Consider the following 24,777-nt stretch of genomic DNA (forward strand, 5'->3'; position numbering starts at 1 on the left):
CCGTGGCGCTTGATCAATATTTCCGTCCTGGAGTGGCGTCGCTCTTTCATGTTTGGATTCGGGTTGTCCGTAGAAAAATGTTTGATCCGACTCCATCCTAGCGGGCTTTTGATTGTCGAGCGCCATGATTTATTGATTGCGAGGGGTTATGAGACGACGTCATTCTCGTGTATCTGCATAGCGGGAATGTTAAATATGCATGGGAAAAGATTCAGCGTATGGATTAACATTCATATTTAATGTGGACTGTCCCATATGGTGAGTGAAAGAAAAAAAATACTTCTTTGTGTTTCTGCCCTTTCACTCGCCCATCGGCAACTGCTGGCTGTTTTGAGTCCTGCTGGGAAGAAAGTCGGCGAATCGCTAAAGTAGCTCACTGAGTGTTTCTGGGTCATTCTTTCCCGGGAAGTTCAGACGAAGGAAGATTATTGATTTCTGGCAGCAAACGAATGCGCTGTGAGCTTTTTGCTCGACTCCCACCTTGAGCTTCTGAAGCTCTGCTACCTTTGCTGCTGTGAAATGGAAAGGGGTCACGTTTGTTTATTTCGATCTGACTAGCGTTAAAGATTGAAGATGAAAGATTTAAATCTTTGTCCCCCCGATATGCTACTTTGTATTTAACCCATTATTGCTCGTGACAACAGGCGAGTGACAGTATGTCGAAATGGTGTTATATATCGTGATACTTTGTTCCCAATGTTGTTTTCAAAAGGTGTTTCTGTTTGAAAATGAAAGGAACCAACAGGTTGTTAGATATTTTTTTCAAAAGACAAGTGTCTAAACCAGGGGTCGGGAACCTTCAATTTTTCAAATATTATTAATTGAGAGCCATACTTAGAATTGAAAAGAAAACATACATTAAAATGTGTGCACTTTTTAGTTATTTCACCATTTTTAAAGTACAAAAAGTCTCAGAATTCTCTTGACAACATTGTTACGCTGTCACTAATCAATGAGTATCAATGTGAGTATGCATGAAGAAGAGTAGAAAAAAAATAGATTAAAAAAGTGGCGCTAGAAGTAGTGTCAACGCCACAGTGCCGACATGACGCTTCCTATTGGTGCGTTCGGGACTTAGCTCTCTTACCAGCGATTTCCATATTTTAAAACACAGGTTGGCGGAGAGCCATATGCACCTATCAAAAGAGCCACATGTGGCTCCCGAGCCATAGGTTCCCTACCCCTGGTCTAAACTCATTGGCTGCCATTGATGACGCGAAACGTCACTTTGACAAGATTGGGGTCTTTTACAGGTCACTACATGTTCATTTTAGGGGAATTACAGGTCATTTTCGATTGATTTTTGAGCTACATTCTTGGGTCACTTCCTGCTCAGTGACCCAAAATCAACATGACGTGATCTGTATGTCCCAAGATCAACATGCAACAGCCCAGAAGTGCCTCAAAATCAACAGAGCAAAAATGAACAAGAAATTATAAAAATACAAAATGAGCTCCTGAATTTAACGCCCATAGGCAGACTGTGAGGCGGACGTGCCAACCACTCGCCCACCATGCCACCCACTCTTGATTTTGTGAGATTGTTAAAAAGTTCCCTCCTTATCGCACCCATAGTATTCCACTCCTAAACAACAAATGAATTCACACGTGTCCTACAATTGGGTATTAATAGACTGTCGAATAATTTGCTGCCATTTTAACATATTTAAGGTGTTAATTATTAGCATTTACAGCTGAAAGCAGTCACCGGGGGGGTGTCTCTGTGGGGATTCTTTCCCTTCAGCCATCCCCACTTGCCTAATCTGCTCCTTTTGACAAGCTAATGTGCTGACTCTGGGATTCTCCTGGCTCAGCAGGAAGCTTCTGGCCACCTGCAAAAGAGGAATGATCACACCATTGTCCTCAACAAAGGGAAGCCGTTGAGGCCTCCAATGATGGCTGTTTAGGTTTCCCTTTGAGCAGCGAGGAGGGCCGAAAGATTGCTTTCAATCAATAAACCCACCCCCAAAAGCGGGGGCAGTTGTCACGTCCAAGCTAATGAATAAATGGGTTTTCAAATCTGCAACCAGCATTCTGAGAAGTGGTGACAGGCGGGAAATCCCGCTCTCCCACTACAGAAAGGGACAGCTGTTGTGTCTCGTGTTTACAATAAACCCTGCGACCAGCAGCACAATTCAGACGACTGTAAACAAGACGATTGCGTGAGCAGTTTTAGACAAACTAGGCTTCAATTGCAACCGCGTAAACGTGGAAAGACAGCCAGGAATTGCAGGTTTACTTCCTCAAAGACGAATTGAGTCACCTCACTAAGACACTACCTTGCTAACTTTTTTCCCCTCTTAAATCAATGTAAATTTGCTATGGAATTTAAAAATGTCAAACCTTTCGGAAGACCGAGTGTGCTATGAAACGGTGGCCAGTGAAGCTAGATCCCCCAAAAAACAGACGCAAAGCTAAGAATAACAAATCCACAGCTACTGACATTGTTAAAAAAGTTTGCCTCTGCATAGTGGAAACACGAATCTGCAGACATAATACAACTTTCACTCATTCATTATCATCTATGGACAATTTAGATTCCTCATCCAAGCAAAAGACCTACCGTATGCATGCATGTACATCTATGTGTATGTATATATGTGCTTATATATATATGTATGTGTACGTATGTATATATGTATGTGTATGTACACGTATGTTTTGCTGAAGTGTATATATATATATATATATATATATACACACATACACTTCAGCAACACGTTTATTTATATATTTATTAATGTATTTATTTATTAACTTACTTATTACCTATCTATTTATGTCTAAAATGCCTTTCCTATTTCTGCATCCTCACCCTCTTGCTACTGTGACAACGAAATTACCCGAATACGGGATGAATAAAGTTATCCAATCCAAAACCCACGAGGAGAACTTGCAAACCCCACAACAGTGACGACCAACCTGGGATCGAAGCCTCGACCCCAGAACTGTAAAGCCGAGCCGCTAACCACTACCACACCGGACCACCCACCACATAACTTATGAGCAATAATATGATTATAAGATCTTTCAATTGAAGCGGGCTCTGCTGCATTCAACCTCTGATGACAAATTTTGTCCTTGGGCGCAATGCCAGGCCGGGATTCCTGGCAGACACTGGGCAGACAGACAAATCAAACTGCTGGCAGCACTTCAGACAAATTGCAGACAGTCCCGACACAATAGCGCAACACAAAGAGAATGACGTCATACTGTCTGCTGCCTGGCAGCAAGTGGCACTTCTGTGACAATATTACACCAATCAAAGGAAGAGACTGAAAGGAGGCCGTTTTTTTCCAGAGACGGCGGCTAACCACAGACGGCCGCCGCTAATAGGGGAAGTAAAGAAGCTTTGAGTCACACACACTATCATTTCAGTTCAAATATCCCAAACAATTCTGTCTGCCGCATCTAAGATCCTCTACCCACATGATGAAATCATCGTTTTACAACTTGAGCGTCCATACTACGACCCGCTGCCTCGTTTTTATTGCACCAAATTGGGGAAATGTCATTTAATACGGCCATGGTTCTTTGGCCTGACTTTGGTGTGGGCAGTGTGGGTTCGATTACCGCTCGTTTGGGGTGTGTTTGTGTGCGTGAATGGTTGTGCCCTGCGATTGGTTGGAAAGCCATTCAGAGTGTGACCTGCCTGCTGCCTGGGGTTGGCCGGCATAGGCTCCAGCACCCCCTGGGGCCCGGATGAATTGAGCTCTGTTGGTGGGAATTTGCATGACTTTTTCGCTGTCACTGGACTGGATTTTTTTTCAAATATACAGTTATAGGCATCAAAACTGTTTGGTATGAAATGATCATGTTTCACTGCCATTGGTGACGATAGACGTCCAATCCAATTTGATTGGTGGGGGCTAGCAGTGATCTTTTGATTGTCAATGGCAGCCAAATTTCGTCTCGGTCCTCGTATCCTTTGACTTTTCGGAAAGCAGCCCTTAGACAAAAGTGTTTTTAAAAGGGAATTTTGTTCTCTTAAAGATCAAGAGGTAATGCTAGAGATACGAAGCTGAAATGTGAGCAAACCCGGTTTTAGCACCTGAATCCCAAAGCTGAAGTCAACATTTTCACGTATACGTGAAACGGTGCTCACCTCGTCACCTTTGTCATTATCTAAATAAAAGGTCATAAGCTCCCCCCAAAATGTCCCGACCTCCCCCTGATGAGCCATCATCACCTGTGCATCCGCATTCCTGCTCTTTTATTCCCAATGCCTTCACACTCTCCTGCTAGTTCACACCTCTATTGTGAAAGGGGTCCAAAGTTTGTGATGTTCAGTTCTGCCGGCCCCCTCCCGAGCCCTTCACACCTCCGTGTGGTCCCACCAACATGCAGTTGCACGGGTTGATTACCTCAACCTCACCTCCATGCTCGGCTTCCCTTCACTCAATAAGCTGACAACATTGTTGACAAATAACTGTATTTTCCAGACTATAAGTCACACTTTTTTCACATCTTGGCTTGGCTTGCGACTTCAACAAGTACGAATTGTATATGCCTCTGGCCTGAAGTCAGCTGGGATAAGCTCCAGCACCCCCCGTGACCCTAGTGAGGATAAAGCGGTTCAGAAAATGAGATGATGAGAAAAAACAGTGCTGCCAATGAGGCATTTCATGTATCAAGGTGACCTTAAGGGTAATTCTAGAATGCCTTCCCGTCAACTGTTAAGACCTTTAATGTCAGACAGTGACAGCTTGTTCTTCTGTTCATGTTTGTATTTGTTGCCCGCTGAATGTTTGAGGAGGCGTGGCAGCGTTTGGTATTGGGTGCCGCCTGCGACCTTGTAAAAGAGAAGTGATTAAAATTAATGTGAGAACTCCCACCTCATGTTTGTCTTCTTTGTTTGCTTGCTATTCCGTTCAGGCACAAAAGAGATGATGTTTATTTGTAGGAGACAAAGTATTTTGCTCGTGTTGAAAAACAAATGATCATTTAACATGATTGAATGCGAGTTTATTTTTTTTTAGTAGTAGTCAGGGATCCAGTTATTATATTTTATGAAGATAAAATGACAGCAGTAGTATTTCACTGTATCATTACTGGCTTCTATTTCTAATGTTAAATTGAATAATTGAGTAAGAGATTTAAGACATTGTTTGCAAGAATTATAAATAAGCAATTAAAGGTGTTTTTTGGTTGTCATTATATTAAATAGAATTGTTCTGGATTTTTACCTGAGGTAGTTTATTTTATTTTAACTTTTGGCTTTAAAATTCAGATATTAGTTTATTTAGTTGGCTTTATTATATATATGTTTTGTTATTATGATTTAAAATAATGGGTATTTCTTGGGGGAATAATAAATGAGCAACTAAAAACATTTGTATATTTATCTTATTAAGTTTCCAAAATTGTGTTTTATTTTATTGTTGATTACAAAGTCCAATACCCAAAGGGTTACTTTACCATCCAAGTGCAATATGCAATTCTATTAAAACTAGGTTACACTTTAAAATAACAAGAAAAAAAAAAGCTGTAATTTTAGTCTCTTGATTTATTAGGGAGAAAGCGCAACCTGTTCACTCTTTTGTCCTTCCTCGTCCCACACTTGCTGGAAGCTCCGAAATAGCGGCGTGATGTGAGGTGCAGCTGTGATTGTGCATAATAAACAGGCTTAAACATGCAGGGGCGGTATAAAACAGGTGCACATCACACAAACACACAGTGCCGATATACTGCATTCCAGCGTAAGACCAAGCAAGTTGCTCTTCCTCATGCATGCCCTTCATCTCAGATCCCCACAGTGCCCCCCCAAAAATAGTAATCCCATTAGACGGGACCCCCATACAGCATTGGGGGAAAAAAGAAGGGACATATTCCTCAAAAATCACCCTTCCAGCATCCGTTCTACAAATCAGACACTATTTTCCCATCCATGATAATACCCTTCCAAAAATACTCATTTTTGCGTTTGAATACGAGACGATTTTCAAGGGAGCGTTTAGCAACACTAGAGGTGAGCTTTTGTGACAATTACGGAGTGTGTTGTGTAGAGGATGAGGTCACTAGGCAAAAGCATAGTCGCTTTGTCTCACTGTCACTTTCTTAATTGGATAGACAGGCTGGGTCATATCTCTCTTCTCTAAAGATCTTAATCTGCTCAACCGGATTGGTGCGGACAATATTTCAACCTCGGCGGACAAAAATATTGACTAGTGTCCAGATGTATGTGGGATGACTTATAAGATGACGCAGTCCCTCTGTGGTATAAATGGCGGACGATCCGTCGCCTTTGGCAAGTTCACGGATGGGGCGAAACAACCAGCTATGATCAACGTCCGTCCGGCGGGCGGTCGCTTTGACCCATTTGAATTCTAACCAAGAAGTCGCTACCAGTTGTACATCAACCCTCCAGCTGTTAAGCTGCACAGCACAGACCTGCAACTGAATTCACAGGGGAAAGAACCAAAAATGGATGCCAGATCGTGGTGCCGCTCTGCGCCGGATGGGAAAAAGAGAGCGACGGCACCAGGGCGAGAGGTCCATTAAGGGCCATCAAATATTCATCCGCCATACGGCGCCAAGTCTCGGCTCTCTCCCCGTTGCGGCATTAAAAAGAAAGCCCGGCAAGAAAACGTGACGCTGTCAACAACAACAAAGTGAGGAAGCCCGCAGCGAAGCACCAAGACACGGCTTTAATGAGAGTTTACCTCTACCCAGCGATGCTGATTTATTCATTGGTGAAAGTTGGCAGAGCTACAATCAATAAACAGCACCAAACCTTTGCATGGGTAATTTGTGAATGCTTTCAAGCCTTAAAAAATACTTTAAAAAGACAATTGTGGGGGAATTGTGGAAGGAATTCACCTAAGACAGGGGTGTCAGACTCGGGTTGGTTCGCGTTGGTGTTAACGTCAACTCGATTTCATGTGGGCCGGACCGTTTTAGATATATTTAGATTTTTTTTAATAAATGGATTAAAAGAACTGGATTAAAAGCCCTGAATATTCAGTTTTTTATAGATCTAAAACAATGTTTATTTTAGCATTTTTAAATTTTACATAATTATTTTTGAACTAAAAACACAGAAAAAAATGATTAAAAAATGACAATTATTGATTTAAAAGGGGGAAAATCAGGATATTTAATATACATCTATACTCTTCATTTTAATTTGATCCTAAAACAGAAAGTCGGCACTCATGATTTACTTTCCCGGGCCACACAAAATGATGCGGCGGGCTAGATTTGGCCCCCGGGCCGCCACTTTGACACATGTGACCTAAGCTAAAATAACTCTCATCTGAGCAAAGGCCTTTGTCAATGTTCAACTATGAAAACTCAGCCGTGTGTCATGTTGTTAGTCAGTTTGACCACTGCGGTGAATGTCAGGTTCTAAAATTAGAAGCAAGTGCCGTGACAAAAACAGGGAAGTAGACAGCTAGACCAGTTCCCTAAAGATGCTGTGAAATACTACAAAAGATAGCAGATGATAGTTTGGAGACAAATCCATCCCAAAAAGCGACAGAAAAGCCTTGGTAATAAGATAAGATCACAATAACTCTTCCTTTTTTTTACCTGCCTTGGCCCCACCCACTAAAAAGATGATGTCACAACCAGAAAGAGATGTGATTTTGTGGTCTCCTCACATGGTATCAAAAGTTATTTCAATAAAAAAAGCATGATTGAATACAAACAGGTCTAGCAGGATCTTAAACGTGTTTAGCATTGCGACTGCCTGGGCGCTAATTGCCCGAGTCGGCTCGCAGAGGACCTCTAATAATGTTAGTAAGCTGTTAACGGACGAGCGCAACTGGCGTCTCCGAAGGTGCAGCCATCCATCAACGTACGCTCACTTGCACTCTGCTTATCATTGCTATCGCTTTCAATCGCTCATGCTTACAAGTCACATTTGTCTTCATGAGCGTTTGATTTTTCAATCATTTTGAAGTCATTTGTTTCACGGTTATATACTTAGAATGAAGGACTGAAATGGATTGGCAGTCAATGGCAGTAAATTAGCTACTATCATATACTAGAACTTGTTATATTACTGTATCCATACAACTGTTCAACTATTGGTAATGACAGACACCCTAATTCAAATGTAGTTGATTTCTACTGCTGTCAATGACGTATAGATGCTATGAAACGGTGAGCATGTCAAAAAATGAAAATGACAACACAAATGTTATTTTACATCTAGAAAATGACCCAAATATGGCTGTTTAAAAATATATATAGTTATATAGTTTATAGTTATTCCACCTAAAAGCAATGCATCACGGAACGCTCACTTTGTTCAAAAATTCTGGTTGTGACATCACAACCAGAATTGATGATTATTGGATTGGATTGGACTTTATTCATCCCGTATTCGGGAAATTTCATGGCTAGCTTTCTAGTGCTCCGCTCGCTATTACATGCCGAGAGAATAAAGAGTAAATAAAATGTATAGTGTGTCTAGGGAAAGCATGGTAGCAGACGTTGCAAGAATCTCCAACTTCATGCAGCATCATTTAGAAACAGCCCATTTTGAGCAAATCAAACGAGCAACCATACTCACATTCCTAAACAAGACTGCCCTCTATTGGGAGAAACCATTTATCAACTATTACCGGCTATGAGTCAACCAAACCAACATAAATAAAGCCAGAGGATGTGAAAAATCTATTCATAGTTAAATGTCGAGAACATCCTTTGATTGTAATGGACATAATAGTGTAGACACAATACAAATATTATAATCAAAATGTGATATTTGTGAACTATTTCTGCTACTTACCATGAATATGAATGCAAGCATTGTACATTTAGAAAAAAACTGAGCACTATATTATCTTACATCGTTAGTCAAAATTTTTCATGATTAATAATAATAGTAGAACGTTAAATGCATTAAAAACTATGAAGTAACCAGTTTGACTATTTGATATTGACTTCACATTTATTGACCAAAGAGTAAACAACCATACCTTTCATCCAGCCAATGTCCATTTTCCTCTTCCTTTTGAACATGTGGATCTATAAATACAAAATAAATACAAAAAGTTTATCAGACAGGATGCAAAACGTACGCACAAAACTTATTTATCTGCATAAAATTGTGGCATGAGAATACAAAACCAACATGGCTTCTATGGCATCCATGATTGAATGATTTATTATTGTATAATTTCAATGATGTTATTTAAAATTACAATTCATTTCTATGATATACATTTTTCAAAGTTGGTTATCTATTTTAACTCATCAGTGAATAATCAAAAACAACAATCTATGGTAGTAAAGTGTTCATGCTGTTACATCCTAAATTAAAGCATTTACGACAGTGACAATAAACACTCTTTCATCACCTCTTATGAAAGAAAAATAATTCACTAAAACACAAGAGGGCAACATTTCATTAGTTACAGCAATAGGTTATTCATCTGGGCTCTTCAACTGTATTCATCTTTATATTAAGGGGTTATTTTTTTCATTTCGTCACCAAAGACTGTCGGAAATGACAAATTCAGATGTTTCCGTGAAATTGAATCCCAAGAGAACCGTTCTGAATGCTATTTGTGCAGATGACTCCGTTGTTTCTTTTACATAAATAGATGGTGAATTAGAAGAAACAAAATAAAAAAACAATCCAATATCCTGTTTTTGGTGTTTTTTCAGAGGGTTGGAACAAATTAATTTGTTTTTAGTTCATTTCAATGGGAAACGTCCGCTCGAGTTACGAAGAGCTCGACATATGATCTGAGTCCCGGAATGGATTAAGATCGTATGTCGAGGTACCACTATACTAGGTAAGCGATGCGCCGCATTACGCCTCTGTTATCGTGGCATGAATCTAAACGCCATAATGAAAGTGTTTGTTGAAGGAATTCTGGGTAAGTGCTACTTTCACGCAGACAGAAATAAGATTGTGACATGCAGAGTGTTTATTTATCTATGACTGATTAATCTTCTAAGTGAGCGGCCTTTGCAGCCAAAAAGCAGCATAATTACCGCCATACACATCTCATTTGCGTTGCCCCCAAAAAGGCCTTTCAGCCGAGCACAGCGGGCTTTTATGGCATACCTGCGAGTGCGCTTAAGAGTTTGTGCAAGCGTGTCTAAGTGCAATTCCAAATCCCCGGTTCTGTTGAAATGAGCACACAGATACGATATGTAAAAATAAAATAAAAATGAAAGCACTCCATATTTGAATCAGCCCGCCGGGGTTTCTTCACAAAACCGCAGCCGTTTTTATGCGCTAATCTGATTAATACACTTAAAAGTCTGTAAAGATCCTCACGCGAGACATGAGTGATTTAACGTGTTTTTTTATAACTTCTCTGAAAAGCCGTTAAAAAAACTTGGGGGGGTTAGGGGGGGGGGGATTGGTTATACACGCTGTAGACTTTTAGGACAAATGCGTGAAAGGAAGGAAGCTTTGGCTTTGAGACCTCTGGGAACATTTTCATGACTGTCAGTTTCAATTATTTCCTAACGAGAGAGATGAAGAATGTTCGACTTTCACGCTATCTCGTAAAAATGTCAAATGTGGCCGATAGATTAAAACGGCAAACATGCGTAGTAGTTGTGTTTCCTTCATCAGACGGGAACGGCTTTGAATTGTTCTTAGCCTTAAACCAGATGGAGCGGCGTCTCACCAAATTTTCGTCGTGTCGATGGATTGCGTGTCATCTGAGCGACCTGGCCAAATCATTCTGCTACTTTAGGGTTTGTTTGCTTAGTTTTACTGGGGCAGGATGAACTGGAATTGGTTTTTCGAAATCACATTCAAAGTGTGAATGACTCCGCGTTTACGAGCGGCGTATTTCAGGTGCGGGGAGAGAGTGAGACGTTGGATTTCAAATGGCTTTTATGAATCGCAGTCTGGATGGAGTCCTGCTCTATAAAATACTGAGTGCTGATCTCAAGCGAACGATAAAGCCTGGCGGTCTTGTTCCTGGAAACTCGCATGTCTGCCCCAAATATGATTAGTCGAAGAGATGAAATATGCTGGAGTCTCAAAAAGCAAACAAGAATTTTACCGACATTTGGAGTGTGAGGCAAGGTGGGCGATGTGATTGTTTCATAAGTCGAACAAAATGTTTTGGACTATTTATGGCTTTCTCACTTAATCCCAAAAGAAAGCGATAAAAGAAGATGACGTGAGACACACTCCATTTCAATTCCTCTATTTCCGAGCAAAGTCAGCCAAGGCCCAATTGGCAAATGTCTGAGATTGTATGCTGAGCTCTTACCATTGTAGCCTATTAAAGTCCAATTATCACTTCAGGGGGTACTTTACTGAATTCGATAGATTGGACTGAGCCACTACCCTTTGACCTTTTAAACCAAATAGTGTAAAAAAAGTATTTAATCACACTTCACTGGTGGTCAGAAAGCCAGAATTGCCGTTTAATTTCATTGCTACGGCGGCCAATGTTTTAGTTGTTTTCCAAGAAATTCAATTGCGTTATAGAAAAAATGGTTAACACGTGTTGTGTAGGAAATTGGTACAGCAAAGACACTACAACTTAAGCCTCTATTTTTTTTTAAATTACAATTATTGATTTAAAAGGAGCAAAAATCAGGAAATTTAATATACATCTATACTCTTCATTTTAATTTGATCCTAAAACAGAAAGTCGGCACTCATGATTTACTTTCCCGGGCCACACAAAATGATGCGGCAGGCCAGATTTGGCCCCTGGGCCGCCACTTTGACACATGTGCCATAGAAGGACATGGACCAGTATTTTTTATTTATTTTTAAACATAAAATGTATGTGTATTCCACAGGTGATCTTAATGCCTGACTAGTCCAAGCATGACCTAAAAAAGGCAGGTTCTTTTCGCCGGACGTTTGGTCGCGGACGTTTGGTCGCGGACGTTTGGTCGCAGACGTTTGGTCGCGGACATTTGGTCGCCCGGACCCAAACAACCGGCGACCAAACGTCCGGCAACCACCTTTAAGAAGCTACGTCAGTCAGGGTCTTAACAAGTTCTCCAACAAAACACAATAAAAGTACGGGAAATTTGGAGCTTTTCTTTAGCCTAATAATTAATAAGGCATTAAGTATGACTAAATAATAATTCGCAGTTTGTATTTAGGGAATTTGAGCAATAATTTTAAATGGTAATTATCAATAACCTTCCGGGTGACCAAACGTCCGATATTTATCTCCGCCCTTTGTTCCCTCACATTTTACATGAGATTTACTGATTCTGATTTGACGATAGCATACACGTGTATACCTACTGGCCGTTAAGCGTGAACATGTTCCCATACATATAGCAGTATTTGAAGGATTCTAACTCATTCTATAGTATGTACTCCAGTGCCCATCAAAGAAGACCACATCCTGTTCTGAGTCTCCGTATATTCTAAATCCTCAGGATGATTTATTCCCTAGTAAGTCAGCTCGTGAAAGTGATGTACAGCGAAGCCTTTCCAGCGTCGAGTTTCCCCCGCTGGTCGCAGTAAAAACAGCCAGAGGTCCCGGAATAGGCCGGCGTTTGCGTGACTGCGGCGTCGGGTGGGGGCCGGACGGAGGTAAGTTTCGGCGCGGGGCACCTGTGAGGAACGTGCATCCTCGCACGGGATGAAGCGGGCCCAGAGGCAAAGCGCCAAGACTGATAGTTAGATTTACGATGCAGCGAGTCAGGGAACGGTAGTAGCGCGAGCACTAAAATTGGGCTTCGCGGGTGAATAAATAACCCGAGAGTGTCAAAAGGTTCTTTCAGGTTATTCACAGCGAGTTGTGGAGCCAAAAAACACAAGCCGTTGTTCTCATTTGGGATCCAGATGGCGCAAATACGTGGCCCTTTTGGACTGAAGATCACTTAGAGCTTTGCAGTTCTTCAAGTCCACTTATCACCTAAGGGGGTACTTTACTAAAATTGGACTTGACTGGCCAGTGGTCAGCACGTTGGCCTCACAGTTCTGGGGTCGAGCGTTCGATTTCAGGTGGGTCTTCACTGTGTGGAGAATTTTCTTGCGAGGGGTTTTTCTTCGGGTACCAGTCCCAAAAACATGCTTGATAGGTTGTTTGAGCACTCTAAATTGAACCTAGGCACGAGTGTGAGCGTGACTGGCTGTCACCAAGTCAAAGTACACGAGTAAAAATATTAGTATTAACATTTTCAAATGTCACTTATGCCTCTGGTTTGAACTTGCATGGTAAAATCTTAATTGTCTTCGGGACTTACTACCGTTTTCCAATGAGTCCTCACCTTCCATAACATTATCAGTTTCAACAATGCAGAGGCAAACTTATCTATTAATCTTGATTATGATTTTTGAAAACACCTTGACAAGATTCTATCGTTGAATTAGTGCGTAAAAACTTGTGTAAGTGGGACTTTAAGCCCATGTTGTGGTAAGAGGGCGAGGCCAACGAGGTTATGACCTTTCTTAAGCACTCACATGGAAAACATGACCTGTGGATTTTAGGCTTGGCCTCCCTGCAGTTGCGCGTCTGCACTTCGCACGTGATGCGTAACAGCGGTTATTCGGTAATATGTCATCTTACGGGCTGGTCTTTAACGGCCCAGGCTCCGATAAAAGTGGATAAGAAAGAAGGATTTCAATTCTATTAGATCCGTGACAGTCCCGTTCACAGAAACCATCTCCCGCACGCGAGGTGTCACATACAATCCTGCAGGAATCTTGCAGAGAAGTCGGATATTAATTGAAAAAAGATGGCAGGATTTATGATTTCCTGCCATCATATTCTTATTCAATAAAACCACAAGAAAAAAACAACAACTGGCAGTAGTAGGATGGATCTTTTAAACAATAAATATAGTTCATGTCTGTGTGTGTCCAGAATCGCATTTTAAAAATTGATGACTTTAATACGATCAACAAGTTTGAGAAATACATTTTTGAGGTGATATTTGACGTGTTTTTTCAATAGTAAATGACTGAAGAAAAAAAAGGCATAACTTGTTCAATTTTTTTTTGTCATGCATTATTATGTCTGCCAAAATTAATGATAGCTTTTCTGAAAGTGGATAGTTTTTTTTAATTCCCCTCTGTTAGCCTTTTTATAAGCAATATTCTCTTGTATTTTTTAGATGTAGTTACATTTCTCTAATCAAAAAGGAAGGAAAACATTAAATATTTATATTTTATCATTTAATTTTTTAATTAAGGGGGAAACAGTAAATATTCAATTTGGTTTGAAATCATTGTAATTAATTCATCTTAATACAAATAGAAAAAATATATTAAAAAAGGGATAAGAGTAAACATTTTCAGTTTTATTTACTTTTTGAATGAAAAAAAAATGTATTGGTTGATTCAGAGGTGAAATGGCTTCAAAATTGAATTGAATTTGGACTGTATTACCAATCTTATTTGATTTAACATATATTTTCTTGAGTTCACATCTCTCTCGGAAGCCCTATTTTGCAAATCAAAGCATCGCAAACTATTATTACGAGTAAACAAATGAAGAAAGATAAACTGCGAAAGCCTCCACGCCGGAGCCAGTCCCAATCAAATCTTGTTTGCATTTGTTTATTTGTACTTTGGTTAGTGGTAGCGCAAAAGGGGGACCACCAGGAACTTGCTTTCCCGGAACAACAGACAACGCTAATTTTTTTCATCCTCTGCGTGGCTCATTTTTAATGCCTTGTTTGTCATTTGAGGCCATGTCAGCACATCAAGTTGTGGTTGTACTATTTGCACACTATCCAAATAAGGTCCAGGTCGATGGTAAACCGCACCGTTTGGGTTTGATGAACTCCAAATTTAAAGCAAATGAATTTGTTATGATTCACTTTGAGGGCTTCTGTTAGAAACGCAATAATAGAATGTTGCGCAACGCTTGATGATACAATCTTTCACCGTGTGACAGCATATCGAAATGGTGATACATCACGATACTTTGTTTCCCAAAATATTCTCAACACGCTCTTGCTAAGAGCCGAGGTACACGGTCGATTGGTCGCCGATCTTTTGGTCGCCGATCTTTTGGTCACCTGGAAGGTAAGTGATAATTACCATTTAAATCGTTGCTCAAATTCCCTAAATACAAACTGCGAATTACTATTTAGTCATACTTAATGCCCATGCTCATGGCCATTGTTGGCTTTTATTGATGCAGAGACCGTGTTGTTTTACCTTTTTTTGTCTTCGGTCTTTTGGTCGCCCGTTGTCGCGGTCGAGGCGATAAAAGACGGCGACCAAAAAAACGGCGACCAAAAGACGGCGACCAAAAGACGGCGACCAAAAGACCGGCGACCAAAAGACCGGCGACCAAAATCACCCCCCAATAGATTGCGCCCTTGGCGGTTGCCCACATTTCCCTTGCAAAAACCAGCCCTGTTCCCAACCCTAGTGTGAAGTTGACGATATAAGAGAAACATCGGAATATCAGTAATTCTCTACCTCGGTCACAGTCTGCAGAAGTTCCCCATCTCGTGGAAGACTTCTTGTGTGTGGTTCCAGTTTTTGTCCAACTTTACGTCTTTTTGAGTCTATCCGTTTTTGCTACTGAAACTCGTAGCTCGTTTTGTGTTTTTGCTGCTTTTCTGTCTTAATGATTTGGTGATTCTTAATGATCCCATTGACTTTGATTTGCTTTGTACTTTGTGCTTTTTGCTTTTGCTTTGTTGTTCTGCGGCCTTTGACTGTACAGTCTAACTTATAACTATGCCTTTTCTTGCTACTGTCACAATGAAATTTCCCGAATACGGGATGAATAAACTTATCCAATCCAATCCAATAAATGCCAAAGAAGATCCATCCAGGTGGGTTAGCAAATACGGTATATTCACTGAAGCAATTACGAGAGGTTAATCAGAAAAACACGGTTGTCCCAAAATGCAGCTTGATTTTGGAACGCCGCTCCTTCCCTGTTTAAAGGATTAGCCGATAAACCTGGCTTCCTCGGTAGTTGACGTATTATTTCAAGGTTGTGTGAGAGCGGGCGTCAAAATCCAGGTAAAACAATACACCGAAATAGCTTGACTAGTAGGAGGTCCATATTTTTGTTGTGTCGGGTCTAATGATAAAAACACTAAACACTGTGGTGAGTTTGATCAACACAGCAAGTTTAATTCTCCAAGTCTGGAATCAATACCACATGTGTGCATGTAGTCATCGAACATCTTTCATCAACATCACAAAGATTTTGCTAGAACAAAAAGTGAGGAACACTTGGTGACTCCATTTTTCTCTTTTTGGAATTTGAACGGGGGGTATGTATATCAGAAACTTTTCCCCGGTGTACAATTGTGTGTTTTGGCATTGTTGTGTGGCTAAAAAAATGACTCTCCGGAGACTACATTTCAGTTTGAAAGCATTGCCAAATGCAAGTAAGATGCTAATTGTGGATTGTATTGCTGGGTTATGTCAACAACAGCATTATTGAAATGAATGATTCTTACTAAACTGGGATTTCTTTTGTTTTTGCTTTTTTTAACTCACTGGATCTCGTAATGGTGTCGCGATGATGTCACAGTAAGTGTTTGTTTGAAGATGAAAATAAGCGAAAATGTGTGAAGTTGTAAAATGAACATTTTTAACAATAACAACACTCCTACAAAAAAAAACGATGTTAAATGTAATTTACCATCTTAACTGAGCTGGCACCCAACGAACGCACAATATTAAAAATAATACACAATACTAAAAATCCAATATAATTCCAAACACATTCTATGCAATGCAGTCAGTCGGTTTCATTTTTTTGGTTTGTTTCCAAATTTGTCAATTGACAGGAAAGCATCGCGTGAAGCTCTAGCGCAGATTCGTGTCCGACCTGCCATCCCCGGCCGGCTATCTTCATTCAGAATACAATACAGCCCATTTGGCAAGAGACGTGAACGTTAGCGTGATGGTCTTGTGGATTACATCAGTGGGAACAAGCCAAAGTTCCTCCCAATGATCATCATGTTCCCTTTTTTTCTCCCCGTCGGGTGGACGGGACAAGTGGGACAGTAAACTCTGAGTGACCCGCCAGTGCATGTCATTCCTAAAAAAAAAAAATAGATGGTGCGGACCGCGTTTCCTTTTGACCGGACGGGAGCGCGAGACAATCAAAAGCGCTGCGGCGCGCAAAGCTCTTTCTGATCTACCTCCGCCGACACCTCCGCTCTATGAGATGACCCCTCTGCGAGCATTGTCCCAGAATGTGCCTTTCACACGGGCGGCGGGCCAAAGCAAATAAACCAGCACCGCGCCAGCTAACGAGGGCACGAACGGTGTCAGAGGGGGGTCCTGCGGCGAGGTGCCAGGAGCCACAGAGCTGAGGGACATGGTCACGCAAAGAAAACAAGCCCAGCAAGAATGAGCCGCTCTTCTCACGCAGGGGCCCGGACATGTGTCTTGTCATGCAATGGTCCAACCTCTCCCCATTGCCCCCCTCCTCGCCAAAACGAGCTGATAAAACACGGGAGGGGGAGGATGGCGGGGGTCCTAAAAGCGACAGGGGTCAACTGCGCTCACCTCATGAGTGGTGGGATAAAGAGCTGCTCATTCGTCCTCATTTGACTTACAGTTCTATTTACCTATGCATGAATTGCAGGTGTCATTTGAAAATCATCCTCAAGGATTGTGGGGGGTGCTGTAGCCTATCCTAGCTAACTGTGGGTAATTTAGAGGGCTCACCCAGGCTTTCCTGCATGTTTTTGGGACATGGGAGGAAACCAAAGTACCCTCAGGAAAGCCACGCAAGCCTGGTCAGAACATGCAAACGCCACACAGTGAGGACCGACCTGGAATCGAACCATAGACACTAGAACTGCGAGGCCAACGTGCTAACCACTCAAGCCGTCTGACCGCCATATTGAGATTTATTTTTTCATATTTTTATTTCAGTGGTGGTTTGTCTCCTTATGCTCATTAAAAAAATGATTAATTAATATGTATAATGTTAATATAGCACTACTATTAAGTTGTGTAGTGCTTGTACTAAGAAAGAAAAAAATGGACTTATTTTTGTTCAGGCTTTCATGTTATTAAATAAATATGTTCCCTTAACTGCCCTAACTTGGAGATTAAGAACAATGCAGTTAGGTGATGATGACAGGTAAAAACGTTGATGTTGTGAGTGGGTAAGGAATTTAGTGGTCATTTACGATGTATGGCGCATTGTGGTATCAATGCTTAGTTACGAATTGAGTCAGAAAATAAACTCAGGCGATAACGTATAAAGGTGGCCAACTTTCAACATTCCACGTCAACAATGAGCCATGAACATTTAACATTCAGACGCTCTGAGCAAGAAGCCGCTCATCAGTCATCGGGAAGCAAATGTGACACTTCTGACTGGCGGATTGCATCGGAGGAAGAAAGACGTGTCATCACTAAGGATCACGCTGTTATTATTCATCATCTTGCTACGATGATTCCTTGTAAAAGAGCTAAGCAGCAAAAGCTCAACAATGACGTCTTTAAACCATCAATCAGGCATTTGGGAAGTGGTAACACTTTAAGAGGATTTATATTGGGGATGTTTTAATTGCATATTTTTGATTTTTACACAAATATGTATATGTTCATTAAAATGTACTGTGTTTATTAAATAAATCAAATTTAAATTCAAACTACATTTCAAAACCCAATCTTTTTTTTACCTGATTCTGATTCTCAATTTAGGAAAAACTTTGGAAGAATATAAAGTTAGCCCTTTGATTTTCTTTCCTTTTTTTTATTTTTTTTTGAAAGTTTGGACACCCCTACACTTAGATTATTGCCGGCGCTCCCAGCTAGGATAGGCTCCGGTGCCCCCGGCTGGGATGATGAATGAATCCTTTTTTTTTTCAAATTAAAAAGCAATTAGCCATAATTGCCGATTCCAGACAAATCTCAGGGCATTTGTAATAATACACAATAGCTGCGAGATTCCGGCATTGCTCCGCAGAGCGCTGCCCTCGCTGCCCCAATCTTGTGGCCATTTCATCCACTCATCTACCCAATTGGAGCAGTGTAGGCGGGGCAGGGGAGAACGTGACCGCACACTGACCCGGCTTCATTTTCAGGATACTAAAACGCACAGAGCTGCTCAAGCAGAACACATGGAGGTGCAAAAGAGAGGGAATCACGGAACTTTATCCGCCCAATTACACAATGAGGAGAGCGACCTGCTCCTCGTATCCATATTGCACGGAACGCCGGGTGAGCCCGAGGCTGAGCCGCTGGCCTCCGTCTTCCCACCTGCCGAGCCTCACACGGACCCGGACAAAGGAACTCATCAAATTTGCCAATCAGTAAAGAAAAAAAAACACTTAAAAAAGACGACAACAAAGACGACAATCTGGTTCATGGCAACGATCGGCAGAAAAACAAACAAATGGGAGCAAAACAACATTAGCATACCTGGCAACATCGGCCAATTGCTCGCCTTATTAACGATTGCAATTCCCCTAGTTAAGCGAGAAAAACGTACAAATGCAACGCAGCATATATTTACCCACATGGGGCGCACTTAAAAGTCTGAAAATTTCTCCAAAGTGGACAGGGTGCCCGATAAGTATGCAAAGTAGGCTGGTAAGTTTGTAACTACGGTTTCAGACTACAGAGGTCAGAGAGAGAAAAAAGTTTGACTTGAGTTTGAGTCGTAGGAAGCAAAAACGTGGGACTCATAGTCCGGAAAATACGGTATTTGAGCCAATCTTCTATCAGGTTGCATGTAGAAATGCACGCAAACGATCACAATGGCTTGGTCAAATTACACTGCTTGGCAACAAAGTGTGATGCTTCTACTTCAAATCATGAATTTATTAGCGAGGTTTAAGCACCACAGTCCATTAAAAAAAGGATGAAACATGACATTCCAGCAGCCCAAAAGTAGAAATCGACATTCTTTCGTACAAAATATTTAGCGTTTCACATTTGCACTTAACCAAAACTGCCAAGTGAGACTGACCACAGGCCTTGAAGTGTTCCCTTCAGTCTAATGGTGGTGCTCCCTTTTTAGGCACGTAAGAAAATACTACTTGCATACCATTTTAGATCATTTCAAATGCCTTTTCACGCGAGCAACAATCAAGCCTGACATTGACAATGGGCCACAGTTAGCTTAGTTTCAGAGCATTGTGGTTCTGGCATCCAAAGATGTGAGCAATTCCAAGCTTAAACTGCCCGGTGGTTACCTCCTGGGTTGCCCACAGGATATTTTTCTTGGTGTATTTACAACCTTTTCAGACCCAGATCGCCATTACCACCACCCCCTAAAAAAATCCTATATCAGGGGTGTCAAACGCACTTTTGTTCGCAAGCTCTCCCTGCATGTTGGACCCCTTGCTTTGCCTCCACTGCTGCGACACCCCCAGACGCGACTCCCTTTCCCTTTCTTCCTTCCTCCCTGTGCGTGACAGTAGCTCGCCGAGAAGTGGAAATGAGACTAGTAAACAATGATTAGCTCCAGAGCCAGAGTAGCCCAGTCTGCCATTGGTCCCGTCTCCGTATACCGACGCCCCCCGCCTGGTGGTACGTGCACCATATAGAGGAAAACCGCACACACGCACACAATGCCTTGAGCGAGAGTCAACGGCGGGTCAGGCGGAGCCTCCCACAGCCAGGTTAGGAGAGGTAATGGCAGGCAAACATGGCAGCCACACGCAAAATGCACACATGACACCACCACCACCACCACCACCGTGACCGGCCCCCAACACGCTCTTCCCCAGCCACAAACCTGGCTTGAATTAGCATGATGGGGATGCAAGTGGCTACATGTGTGCGAGGAGCAGATTGAAGCAGGGAGAGGGATTTGAGGGGTCTCCACTATAGAAATCAAGGAGAAATAGTCATCACCAGTGAGGCGCATTCAAGTTCATTTATTTTCCATAACGCTGATCCTCACAAGGGTTGTGGGGGTGATGGAGGCAGTAGTAGTAACTGAAAGATAAGACGAGGGAAGATGGGTCCGATATAGAAGTGGCAGGGCAGTATTTTAGAAAAATAAATCACCTCTGAGTGTTCAAAAATTGGGATCCTTGGATGTCAATAATGGCGTTATGCGGGTATGATCAAATATTGCTGCCAACCATTCCACTTCAAATGGATTGGACAGTTAGTAGGGATAGACTCTTTTAAATTCACAGCAGAAGGATGATAGGATACCACATGATTGGTCATCTTTCACCATCTTGGGGCGCTCTTTTTTTTTTTAAAACAATCACAACTTAGGTAGGGCAACTTGCAATGGAAGGGCACTGTATCTATTTTAAAAGTACATACTTGCAAGAAATTGAACATTATTCCTTAGTATTCTCTGAAGACATAATTTTAGTGTTGTATCAGTATAGTGTACAAGTCTGCACAAAGCTCTCCTAGATCAAAAACCCACCATTAGCTACTATGATAAATGCGCCAAATGATGTTCAATAGCCAACCAAAAGTTACACAAAGAGTTTCCCCTCTTGAACACAGCTTGTTGAATGACAAAGAAGGAATTAAAAAAAGGTTGTCAGAAAGTAGTAAAGCCAATTTCCAATGTTTCCGGTCCTCAAATTTGTCAACAAAATCAGGGTTGGCACGTTCCCAACTGAATCATTCACCAGATGCAAAGTCTACGCTCTTTACGAAGCGCTCTTTCACAGCTCACGCTCAGCGGCAGGAAGATAATGCGGAGGGGGGGTCTGCCGGTACTTCCACAATGGGAGGAGTGTGACATGTATTCCCAGCCCTGCCCACTAACAGCTAAATATATAAAGTGGAGGGAGGCACAGCCAGCCATTCAAACCTTAAATCATCTGCAAAACTTAAACCAAACTCACTTGAAGTCATCCAGCTCGCGTTGATTCCGTTTTTTACTCATATTCATATTTTTCAACAAGTTTTTTAGGGGGGTTGAGACCGTTTCTAAGCATTTGTCCCAATGGCAGTGGACGCTGATTTTGGCATCAAGAGCAGCAGCATCATGCAAGAGTGGGGCGGACAAATCCAGCCCGCTCTTGTTGCGTCTTTTATTTTCCTCTTCTGTCTAGAAGTCTGTCTCCGGTTCCGGAATCCAAGGCTCAAGAGAAGACTGCCGGGACCCTTCGCCTGGCCCGTGGTGGGTAATGCCATGCAGATGGGCCAAATGCCTCACATCACCTTGGCCAAACTGGCCAAGAAATACGGTAACGTGTACCAGATTAGACTGGGTCGAAGCGACATTGTGGTCCTGAACGGCGACAGGGCCATCCGTCAGGCTTTGATCGAGCGTGGCCGGGAGTTTGCCGGCAGACCAAACTTTCCCTCCTTCCAGATGATTTCCGGAGGAAGGAGCCTGACATTTACTAATTACAGCAAAGAGTGGAAAGCGCACAGGAAAATTGCCCAATCCAGCCTGAGAGCCTTCTCCTCGGCAAACAGTCAGACCAAAAGCGCCTTCGAGCAGCACGTCATGGCCGAGGCCATGGAAGTGGTGCGTTCGTTCTTGCGGCACAGCAAAGACGAACAGTATTTCGACCCGTCTCGGGAATTCACGGTGGCCGCCGCCAATGTGCTGTGCGCCCTTTGCTTCGGGAGGAGATACGGGCACGACGACCTGGAGTTCAGAACCATGTTGACCAGGCTCAAAAAGTTCGGAGAGACGGTCGGAGCGGGCAGCCTGGTTGACGTCATGCCCTGGCTCCAATCCTTCCCCAACCCGGTCCGCAGCATCTACGAAAACTTTAAGAACCTCAACCAAGAGTTCTTCGCCTACGTGACGGATAAAGTAGTGCAGCACAGAGAGTCCTTCGATCCGGACGTGACCAGAGACATGAGCGATGCCATCATCAACGTGATCGAGCACGGGAAAGACAGCGGCCTGACCAAAGAGTTCGTGGAAGCCACGGTGACAGATCTGATCGGAGCGGGCCAGGACACCATCTCCACCGTCATGCAGTGGATCATGTTGCTGCTGGTCAAATATCCCAGGGAGCAAGAGAAGCTGCATGACCTCCTAGACAAAGCGGTGGGTCCAGATAGACTTCCCACGACCGCAGACCGCGGCAGCTTGGCCTACCTGGACGCCTTCATCTACGAGACCATGCGCTTCACCAGCTTCGTCCCCATCACCATCCCTCATTCCACCACTTCGGACGTCACCATCGAAGGTCTCAGCATCCCCAAAGACACGGTGGTCTTCATCAACCAATGGTCCGTCAACCACGACCCCCTCAAATGGAAGGATCCGCACGTCTTCAACCCCTCGCGTTTCATGGGTGACGACGGCAGCCTCGATAGGGACGCCGTCAACGGCATGATGATTTTTTCGCTCGGTAAGAGGCGGTGTATCGGTAACCAGATCGCCAAGGTCGAAGTCTTTCTATTCACGGCGGTCTTGCTGCATCAATGCGGCTTGGAGAGTGACCCCTCTCAGCCGGTCACCCAGGATTGCTCCTACGGGCTCTCCTTGAAGCCCCTCAGATACTGCATCACCGCCAAGCTCAGGGGAAAGTTGCTTGGTTTAGTTTCCCCCGCGTGAACTCCATGCATCAGCATTGTGACACGAGGCCAGAAGAGACTTCCGCACACTTACTAGCATACCTGTATAACGTATTACTGCAAAATATTCCTATTTAAGGAATGTAAGTGTCCAATTCATCACATGTCAGACTGCTAGAATTCAGGTCCATACCATTTTGGAAATTAAAGCCATAGGTTAGTTCTCAAAAAACGACATAAGATCAAGAGCGAAATGCTTCTTTCGCATGAACTCGTAGAAGCTGCACATTTAATGCCCATTTGAACTAATAATGTAATGTCATACATACTTGTGAATGTTACCGTCACTTTTTTGACTCACTGTTCTCAGTCGTAATATCGAAGAATATATTTAACATTTGTCCAGTCACGCGTATACAAACGTGTTTTTATAAGCTTGAGGGAGCTGTAAATATAAGAATAAATGTTATCTATCTACTATAAACTACTGTATTCAAACCATGTGAAGACATTGCATTGAAAGTAATGGTGACAAGTGAAAAGAGAACTTGGAAGTGAAGAAGTAGCCTTTCATCAACATCTATCGGAGAAAATTTGCACAAACTTTTGTGCGAGGCTGCCAAACACCATTCCCAACAATACACAAAGCCCAGATGTGCACCACGTTTTTTTTTTCTCCCATGAGGCATTATCATGACATTGTTTGTTTACAAAAATTTCAAAGCTACACGGCTGTTCCCGCACCCTCTTTAGCCCTACACGCTCGGTGTAAGTTTATTTTCTCAAGCAACTACTCGGCGGGGCTTCATGTGTTGGCTTTAAATTATGACAAAATAAGCTACCGGTATATCTGTAATATTGATGAGAATAAAATATTGTTGAACGTGTCCTGTGTCTTATTGTCTCGGGAAGCAATATGCGTTGTCTGCTGGTTGTCAATAGCTGTTGTTTTAAGTGAACCAAAGCAGATTATGTCACAATGACTTTCGAAGTTCTTTGTTTTGTTGCACAAGCACACATCTCAACTCTGTTTGAAATTAGCACAATGCCGACTCTTTTGCAAAGACTTTACAAGACAAAAACCCTTGCTGTATTTACCCACAGAGAGATTAAAAAATCAATAAAACTAGTACTGTGTAAAGCCTGAAAAAAGCAGTGGTCTTCAAGATTAGAGCAAGCGCACTGTGTTACATAATAAAGGGGTGTCCAAACTTTTCCTTCAATTAATCCTTTCATTTTCATTTGTTAAATAGATGTAAAATGGGTAGAAAAAAATCAGTTTTAAAAAAAGTATTACTATTTTTTTATCTATATTTTAAATTTATTTAAAACAAAATGTTAAATGTTTCCGCTTTTGACATTAATACCTAACAAAGAGGCACTTTTAGTTTCAAGCGCCATCTAGAGTTAAAGCTGAGGAATACAACAGAATGTAGGCTGTGTTTAAGATTCTTTTGTGGGCAATA

The 24,777-nt window shown here is 42.1% G+C and overlaps 1 protein-coding gene and 1 long non-coding RNA gene across 2 annotated transcripts in view; one reads left to right on the forward strand and one right to left on the reverse strand.

Annotated features, from left to right (window-relative positions):
• The window catches only part of LOC144089690 (uncharacterized), a 39,895-nt gene that overhangs the window by 9,937 nt on the left and 5,181 nt on the right, over positions 1-24,777 (reverse strand). The window contains exon 2 of the long non-coding RNA XR_013305147.1: positions 8,928-8,976. This is a non-coding gene — a long non-coding RNA (uncharacterized LOC144089690). The remainder of the gene's footprint in view (positions 1-8,927; positions 8,977-24,777) is intronic.
• Positions 21,486-24,295, forward strand: cyp1c1 (cytochrome P450, family 1, subfamily C, polypeptide 1). Its single transcript, XM_077621621.1, has one exon. The coding sequence runs from the start codon at positions 21,774-21,776 to the stop codon at positions 23,349-23,351; it is 1,578 nt and encodes a 525-aa protein (XP_077477747.1). The 5' UTR covers positions 21,486-21,773; the 3' UTR covers positions 23,352-24,295.

This window comes from Stigmatopora argus, chromosome 15, assembly GCF_051989625.1.
Source record: "Stigmatopora argus isolate UIUO_Sarg chromosome 15, RoL_Sarg_1.0, whole genome shotgun sequence".
Classification (NCBI taxonomy): Eukaryota; Metazoa; Chordata; class Actinopteri; order Syngnathiformes; family Syngnathidae; genus Stigmatopora; species Stigmatopora argus.

Bases quoted from the DNA above. Each gene is read 5' to 3' on its own strand.
- cyp1c1 (XM_077621621.1), top strand. From the start codon at position 21,774: ATGGCAGTGGACGCTGATTTTGGCATCAAGAGCAGCAGCATCATGCAA.